Genomic DNA, 9996 nt, shown 5'->3' with positions numbered 1-9996 from the left:
TAAATCTATATAATACTATTTTCTATCAACTATTATTATCTGCACTTTCTGCGTTTACGATCTAAATACATCAATATTACTAATAAATTTACAAGCATTCCCATTAAATTTGAATGTAACTGTTTCTATTTTAAATAGTTTCACAACAGTCGTTACATTCATTTTGAATAAATCACGAATGCGTTTAATTCAGACCATGACTATCTCTTTGAGATTACCACAACAATCATATGAAAATTTATCTAAACTGGTTCATGCCAAGAACATTTTTGAATTATTTTTTTATAGTCGCGTGTGTGCCGTTATTTTACTACAATCTAAAGTACACTGTCTTGCATCAGATTTTGCATATAACGTTTTGCTTATATTTCAAATAAATATGCTATACATGAATTGTGTTTGCATATTAAAAGCTCGTTTTAAACAAATTAACAGTCTGATCTGTTAATGAATGTATCTGCGAATACTCACGACTAACGACGAGCCATATCTTTTGAGAGGAATCCATCATAAACAGAGAAATACATTACTGCTAATGCAACTCAAGGATCTGATAAAACAGCATCTGGCAATCAGCGACATAGACGCTGACAACAATCTTCAGTTAGCAACTCCTTTTTACGATAATTTTGGCCTTCATTAAAATCACTTTCCATCTGCACTTTTTCTTAGTGCGATTACAAATATATAAATATAAATATGTAAAAAAGAGAATTATCTTATAACTTACAAAATATTATAATGAAGATATCCGATTTAAACAGATAATTATTACAAGTTTATGCAATAACTTCATAAATGCATATATATATATATGCAGCCAAGAATCTGTAATTCATAGGTCGGTATTAAATCTGCATAATTACGATGATAGTGTTACGTCTGTATTGGACTTACTTAAAGTATTGGTTTATAAAAAAAGTTTTTTAAATCGTACATAAACTCAACAATAATATTGAATACTCTAAATGCAATTCTTTAAGAAAATTCTAAAGTGAAACCAGAACTCTGATGATCGCTGTTTTACCGATACAATGCAACACACCGACATCAGAAGACACGATAGTGTCTCGGCAAGCGCAACGACACTGACTACTTTACGCGAGACCGTGAGTTGTGGGGGATTGCGATGATTAGATCTCAATAATGAGGCTGAACCATGAGGTTCTACATATATCTTTTACGACTACATCAATATCTCACGCACATACATACATAAATTTTAGTGAGGTTGTTAAAACAAAATTTGCTCATTAAAAACAAAATTTAAAGTAAAATTTGCTCTTCAATTCCTGACTTAATTTAATAAGCTATACATTTATTGTAACTTTGAATTTACATGTATATGAATCGAAGACAAAAATACTTTGATAATGTTCATTCGCTTTGTACATGATCTAGATGCGAAAGATTGTGAATTACATAGTTAATTATTATTAACTATACATCATTACTATACGTTACGTAAACGATAACCAGAGAAAAATTGAAATATTTTATATACAATTATATATAATTACAATTATATATAAAATGAATTTATATATGTAACAATTTTTCCCGGGAGAGAAAAACCATGGTTACATCACGACTAACAAACTCGAAGTTCTACTCGTATAATGCAATAATTCTTGGTAGTTTTAAAATTTAACTCGCAAAGTGCAGATTGTCTCCAGAAAGTTTAAGTCAGTAAGGCATTCGCCGTTGAAACATTAAAAAATTACAGTCCAAAGAGACAGATATTAGTCAACATTGCTACTAAAAACATTGATTACGTAATTAATATCTATTAGTTATAGTGAATGAATTCGATTATTGTTCTCTTGTAATATACTTCGGTATGTCTGATTTGTCATCGAATTTTCAAGGATATGAAGATAAAAGGAAAGGAAAAATATGGCAGTTACTTTGCGCCACAAATTTTGAATCATTAATGTATCCTTGCTTCACTTTTTGTCGCATTCTGGGAATATTACCATACAAGATCAACGCTTTAACCATTATGACTTGTAAAACATATTGTATTCTATCGATTATTGTTATTTGCCTTTTCTGTATTTACGAATTATTATTATTCTATGACATCAATTTTGTTGAAAACGACATAACCAAAAATATTCCAATTAAACTTGAACGTAACTGTTATTATTTTTTAAATGGTTTTACAACAATCGTCACATTTATTTTGTGTGGACCACGGATACGATTACTTCAGAACATAAGGGAAATTTCTTTAAGATTGCCGCAGAAATCATATCAGAATCTATCTAAACTGATCCATACCAAGGATATTTTTGGATTTTTTTATATAGTCGTGCAAATATCAATATTTGCTTATAAATTGCAATATACCGTCTCATATTACATTTTTACGACATATATCCATTTACTCGTGTTTCAAATGGATATGCTACACATGAATTGTGTTTGTGTATTAAAATCTTGTTTCAAACAAATCAATGATAGTCTGGATTATCTGCGAAAACACATAACAAACGGTGAACCATATCTTTTAAGTAGAACTTATCACAAGCAAAAAAATCTGTTCGTACTAATGCAACTCAAGGCTCTGATGAAGCAGCATTTGGCAATCAGCGATACAGTACAGATGCTGATAATGAATTTCAGTTTGCAATTCCTTTCTACGATAATTATGGCCTTTATTGAAATCACTTTCAATCTATACTATTACTTAGTACAAGTACAAAAAGATGTGTTTATGAGCGACCGGATAAAACAAGCCTTTGACGAAGTATTCGTTACAGCTGTAATGTATGAAACTGTAAAAATAGTGTTGGTAGTTTGGGCTTGTCAATCTAGCAAAAATCAAATCTTGGAGATAAACACTACCGTTCACGACGTGTATAACAACACCAGCAATAAAGATGTAAAATATGAGGTTAGTTTAAAATTATTTTGATTTAATTTTATGTATTGCGTTTGCCAATGCAATTTTTAACATACTACTTATTAAATTTATAACTACGTCTTTCAATCTTATATTTAACAGATTTTTAATTTGCAGTTACAGTTATTTTCCTTGCAATTAATGCATCGTGATAATATATTTTCGATAAAAGTACTTATTGTGGACGCTACGCTTCTCACTACGGTGAGTGAATTATCATTTTGCTTTTGTTAAATATATATGAGTATATTTAGCTGTTATTTTGTTGTTTTTAGATGGTGTATGGCATTAGCATGTATCTATTAATTTTAATACAATTTTTTTTAATGACCAATTCTTGCAATAGAAAAACCAATTTTACAAATGTGGAAGTTTATTAACATAAAAATACTTAAATCAAATATGTAAAATATTAAACATACTTATTTCTATTATTGTAAACAGAATGCCATTGTGAGTGATGTTTTATGCTTATAGTTATATAGTTATATTCGTATATGTGTATGCATATATATATTGAGAATCGTGTAAATGTCTTATATCACACATTTAAATAATCATTTCCAAACAAATGATACATTTTATTTAAGTATATAAATACATTATATAAAAGTATATAATTAGATAATATACGTAATGTCATCATTTTAAAGAAAAATCAGTTTGAACTTATTAAATAAGCCCTGAAAAATTTAAAATTATTCATTCCATTCGTGTTATAACCAATTCTATGTCTATAATCAGGTGTTTTTTTTGGGCAACAAACGAAATTCCACTTACCAATTTTTTCGAAATAAAAAGAACGGAATCCGATTTTCCTTCTTAATTATAAAATATTGTAACTTGTTAAAAAAATATATGGTGTAATTTAATAGATATGTTAAATAGAAATCCTAAATTTTTCACATATTTTTGAATACTTAGAACAATAAAAAAAACTTTGATTGAACAGAAAAGATTGTAAATCATAACAATTAATGTGTAATACAATTTATTTCTAATACACATCAATAATGTATGTATAATAAATTAATTAAAGCATATCTCAGATAAAATGTCGCTATATGATTAATACTAATTATTATTACTAATACATATAATACATTAGCAATATACTTATAAATAATAGAGAAATTAATTTTTCACTTTATGTCATATTGCTGGTGATATATTAGTTTAAAAATTTAATTACAATTTTGCTCATGTAAAGTCATATTTCAGCATTCGATGTTTCAACATGCAATTTTCAGATATTTTTGGTTATCATTATAGAATTCAATTTTTTTATGACCAACAAGCATCCCGCACAATTATTTTATTTTATTACTTTATTATGAAATCGCAAATTAACAGATTGAGAAAAAAGAAAGGACATATATTTAAAAGTAGATACGTTTTATTTCTAAAACTTCTGTAAGATAAAGACACATTTTTTGCGTATTAAAATAACAATGACTGATTTCGAGACACTTTATTTAACGTTTACTTATACATATATATGTAAAAAAGCAGGTGTATCACTTACAAAATATTTGGTTAGTAATGGTCTTTGATTAGTAATTTAAGCAAACAATAATACAAGTAAATTCATAAATACACATGCAGTAAAAAATCTCTAATTTATGAGTCAGTACTACATTTGTATAACTATAATATAGAAGTGCGCGTCAAATTGTTTTTCCGAATTTATTAACAGTTTTGAATTTATTAAGTTTCACAACATATTAACATCTTTATAATATGATGCTTGATGGTAGCATCAAATTAATTAATTGCTTGTCAATTTAATCCACGATTACTAGAGTAGTTAATTAACATTTATAGTCCGGAAAAATAATTCGGCGCGCAGTTCTAAAAAAAGACAATATGGTATATATGCAAGTACATACATGTATATAGTGTATATTTCAAGATTTATTTCAAGATTGAATTATTTTAAAACAATGAAGATTCTTTGATCGTAATAGGCATTTTTCTAGTATTGATTGTGTTTCTCATATTCTCGTATGCGGTCTAAAATAAAGATTCTTAATATTAATTATAAAAGTGTTTATGACTGCATCGGACTCTATCTGTAACAGATAGAAATAAAATAATAAAAGATAAAAATGATATAAAAGCTTTTAATTTAATTAAAGCAGTATAAAATATATGTATATACATATACAAAATGCCGCAAGAAAGTAGACGCATTATTGATGATCATAGCAGATCGGAAAGAAAATTATGCATGAATATAATAGTAATATTGAATGTATAAAATGCAATTTCATAACTATCGTATTACGTCGTATTATTTTTTATCAGTCATATCACAAAGAATATTATTTAAATAAATTGTCTATATTATTTAAAGCGTAAAAGTTTGCTCTTTCTATCTTGATTTTATATGAGCACGATATATATATTTGCTGTATCTTCGTGTTACCTATATATGAATCTAATAGGAGACTAAGAAATATCTTGATAATGTCCATTTGCTTCGTACATGATCTAGATGCGCAAGATTGTGGTTTACATGCCACAGTTGTAAGTATATATATCATTATTTTGTGCGTGTCCGAAAATGATAAGAGAATACCATGGTTACCATGATTAACAAGTTCTAAATTCTGTTTCGTTATATAATATATTACAATAATTATTAACAGTTTAAAAATTAAATTTGCTACGTGTACATAGTTTGCAAGAAATTTATGTCGGTTTGTCCATTCAATGGAGACATCGAAACGTTACACTTGGAATAGAAAGTCTTATAAGCAAATTGTTGCTAAAGAGCATTAATAACATAAATAATAAGATCTCTTTGATGATATTCTATGATTTAGATTATTAAAATATTCTATATTGTCTATAAAATTTTCTATGAATATATTCAGTTCGTTATTGAAATTCCTAAGATCTATGAATAAAAGAAAAGAAAAAAAATTCCGCTACTATTTCGCGCTAAGGATTTTAAATCATTATAATGTATCCTTGCTACATTTTTGCCGAATTCTGGGAATATTTCCATACAAGATCGACACTTCCAATATTAAGGCTTGCAAAAATCGGCGACTTATTGATGCTACGCTTACACACTATGATGAGTGATCAATCATTGACTTTCGTTAAATAAAGGTATTTTTATTTGGAGATTTTGTTTTCATAGATGGTGGATGGTATTACTATATACTTATTAATTTTTATACAATTCTTGTTGGTGTCAAATGTTCGTAATGGAATATCTTTAAAAGATATAATATAGTAAAGTACAATGAAATATCTGGATCGAACATATATTTAAATAGTAAACGTATTTATTTTTATTATTGTAAGTAGAATGTTATAATTAGAGTGTTATAATTAGAATCTCTCAAAGTGTGCATAAAGACATATTCGTGTATACACATATATGTACAAAAGGATTTGAAAGTCTTGTATCACATAAATCAGTTACGAACACCTGATATGTTTTATTTCTTTGAGTGTGCACTTAAAAAAACACATGTAATGTAGATATTTCTTTAATCTTAATGTAGAAATCACTTTAAAAGATTTTATTAGAACAGAAGGAGGTATTACGGCTATTGTAAATGGCTCTTCTTAATATCTTTGTTATTAGATGGCAATTATTTATAAAATTATTTAATCAGTAGCTTGTTATTACACAATGACGCTAATATGCCAATGTACAATTGTCAATATTTATTATAACGCATTTTTTTTCAAGTTCGAAACATTTTTGTGGTATATTTTAGCGTCTTTATTATCTATATAATTACACATATTCTAATTACTTACTTAATTGGAAATAAAATAATAAAAAGTGAAAAAATATGTAAACTTCTTTCAATTTAACCAGAGTAATATATAATCTATATACACAAGATGCTACAAAAACGGAGATGCACTGTTGACGATCATAGCAGAACGGAAAGAAAATTATATACGAATCCAAGTAATATTGAATACACAAAATACAATTCCTTAATTGCCTTATCAAATTTTATGCATATTTTTCATGAGTAATATAACATAAAATTTTTCAAATACAAGATATTGATTAAAAATTGCTTATGTCATTTAAAATAAAAATTATCCTTCTTTTACTTTAGAACAACACGTGTAATATACATATATTTTTGTATAACTTTGTGTTTACCTGTATATAAATCTAATGGAGGATTATGAAGTAGCTTGATAATGTTTATTTGTTTTATGTATCTAGATGCGCAAGATCGTAGTTTACTTGACATAGATAAATATATATTATTTTATGCTTATTTCGAAAATGATAAGAGAAAACCATGGTTACTTGAGAGCCAACAAGTTTTTGAGTACTGTTTCACTATACGATGCTATAGTTGTTAGTAGTTTTAAAAATAAATTCGCCGAGTGTACAGAAAAGTTTATGTCAGTTCATGCATTTGATTCGTGAAGACACCAAAAAATTATTTTGAAAATATATTCTTTTAAACAAATTACTATTAAAGAATATTGATAATATACATAATTACAATTGTTATAATCTACGATTTACATTAATATTCTTTCATAACTTATAATGTTCAATTTGTTATCAAAGTTTCAAAGATTCATAAATAAAAGGAAAGGAACAATATGGCTGTTATTTTACGCTACAAATTTTAACTCGTTAATGTATCCTTGCTTCACGTTTAGTCGCATTCTTGGAATATTTCCATACAAGATTGACGCTTTAAATATTAAAGCTTGCAAATCATACTATATTCTATCGACCATCATTACCTGCGCTATTTGCATTTGCGATACAATAATTGTGCATGACATCAATATTAATAAGAAAATTAAATTTAACAGCATTTCCAGGTTACTTGAACGTAACTGTTTTTACATTTTGAGTGGTTCTATAATAGTCATCACATTTATTTTGAGTGGACCACGAAGGCATTTACTTCAGACTGTATTGAAACTCTCTTCGAAATTGCCTCAAAAATCATATCAGAATCTATCTAGACTAATTCATGCCAAGGATATTTTTGGATTCTCTTTTATAATTATGCTAGCGATATATAATCTTAAAATACAGGGTAGTATATTGGGCAAGATTACCTTAGTATACATCGAAATGTTGGTGTTACAAATGGATATGCTATACATGAATTGTGTTTGCGTAATAAAAGCTTGTTTTAAGCAAATCAACGACGGTCTGGTAAATCTGCGAGAACTTATGGTGAACAGTGAGCCATATACCTTGAGAGAAATAAATGACAAAGAGAGAAATACAGTTATATTGATGGAACTCAAGACATTGAAAAAGCAGCATATGGCAATCAGCGATACAGTACAAATGCTGAATATGATCTTCACTTTGCAACTCCTTTTTACAATAATTAAAACTTTCATTTTTATCACTTTCAACCTGTATTTCTGCTTATTGCGAGCACAAGAAAGTGATTCTTTAAACAATCCGGAAAAAGAGATCTATTACAATACCTTAATTGCAAATATAACATTTTACATTACAAAAATAATGTTGATTGTATGGTCCTGCGAAACCAGCAAGAATCAAGCCATGGAAATCAGCACTACTGTTATCGATATATCTAATAGCAATAATGATAAGGAAATAGAATATGAGGTAAATATTAAATTAAAAAGAAATTTAATTCGCATATTTCATTCGCTATTTATTAGCTCCCAGCGTATATTAATGTCATATTCAATATATTACTTATTAATTTTATAAGTGCGTTTTTCAATCCTGTATTTAACAATTTTTTTATTGCAGTTAGAGTTATTTTCTTTGCAATTAATGCATCGCAAAAATATATTCTCTGCAAAAGGATTTACTATTAACGCTAAACTTCTTACTACGGTGAGTGATCAATCATTTACTTTCGTCTAATATCGGTATTTTTAACTTTATTTGAAGATTGTGTTTTTTTAGATGATGGGTGGTGTTGCTACGTATCTATTAATTCTAATACAATTTTTGCTTATGTCGAATTCTTGCAATGCAAAAATCTAATTTTGCATATTCTAGTTAATATAGTAATATAGTCTAGTTAAGATACTCATATCGAAAATACAAAAAAGATATTTAAATAATAATATACACTTATTTTTTATTATTATAAATAAAATGTAAACTTTGAGTAAAGTTGTGTTTCATGCTTACAGAAATATTCATATATGTATATGCATATATGTACAGAAATGAAAGTTTTATATCACGTAGGGAAGATCAGGATATTATGGGTCATTGGCTGTTTAGAATAATCCAAAAATTTAGATCAATATAACTAGTATTATATGATTGTTATTTTATTGCCCATACTTCGTATCTAAGTGAAAGTGATTGAACTCCATTGTAACGGAATGCATGTCGTTAATAGTTTTCGTGTTGCAAAAGTAATTTTTTAATCATTTATAGAAATGCTTTAATATTGTTTATGTATAATATAAAAGATACACATATTGAAGATCAAGGGCAAGTTTATATGTATCTTTTTTCATCTTACTACACTATAAATAATCATTTGTCTGATCTGTTATTTACTTTTTGGATATATATAATATTTCACCGTTTTTTATAATTATAAGAATGTTCGGGTATCGTATGTTACTCACTAAAAGAAACAAGATAGTAGTAAGTAATAGCTAAAATAAACTATAAACCTAACAACTGTAGCAGCTATAGTTATACAGCTGTCATAAATGAGCTGTAAATCTAACAATCATAACAGTTATAAATCTAAGCAAATAATTTTATTTTGCCTTCATAAGAGAGAATTATGTATTCTATCTATTCATTGATCAATATAAATATATGGATTTTTTATTTTATTAGTTAGTTTTTATTTTAATAGTTATTAGTCGTAGTGTTATATATTATTATATTCAATGACTATGCTAAGACTGTGTAAGTTAACTGAAATTCCTTTCATCATTGTTATTTCTTAAACAAATCTATTTTTGTAAAATCGATATAGAGCAGTTTGAATTATTTTTCACAAAATATATTTATATCTTTCCCACAAACACCAATCAATATTTATTAAATATACTCAAAATATTTTTAAATACATATATAATTCTTTAATTATAATATAAAAAAAGTAAGA

At 26.8% G+C, this 9996-nt stretch overlaps 1 protein-coding gene across 1 annotated transcript; it reads left to right on the top strand.

Annotated features, from left to right (window-relative positions):
* Window positions 1-2554: 2554 nt before the first annotated feature.
* Window positions 2555-8900, top strand: LOC108753966 (putative gustatory receptor 2a). The gene is made up of 5 exons (XM_018495961.1): window positions 2555-2899; window positions 3011-3112; window positions 7959-8510; window positions 8661-8747; window positions 8820-8900. The coding sequence occupies exons 1-5, from the start codon at window positions 2555-2557 to the stop codon at window positions 8898-8900; spliced, it is 1167 nt and encodes a 388-aa protein (XP_018351463.1).
* Window positions 8901-9996: the final 1096 nt, after the last annotated feature.

Source organism: Trachymyrmex septentrionalis, unplaced genomic scaffold (genome assembly GCF_001594115.1).
Source record: "Trachymyrmex septentrionalis isolate Tsep2-gDNA-1 unplaced genomic scaffold, Tsep1.0 scaffold74, whole genome shotgun sequence".
Classification (NCBI taxonomy): domain Eukaryota; kingdom Metazoa; phylum Arthropoda; class Insecta; order Hymenoptera; family Formicidae; genus Trachymyrmex; species Trachymyrmex septentrionalis.
Note: the sequence above shows the minus strand (reverse complement) of the source record. Positions and strands in the feature narration are given on the sequence as shown.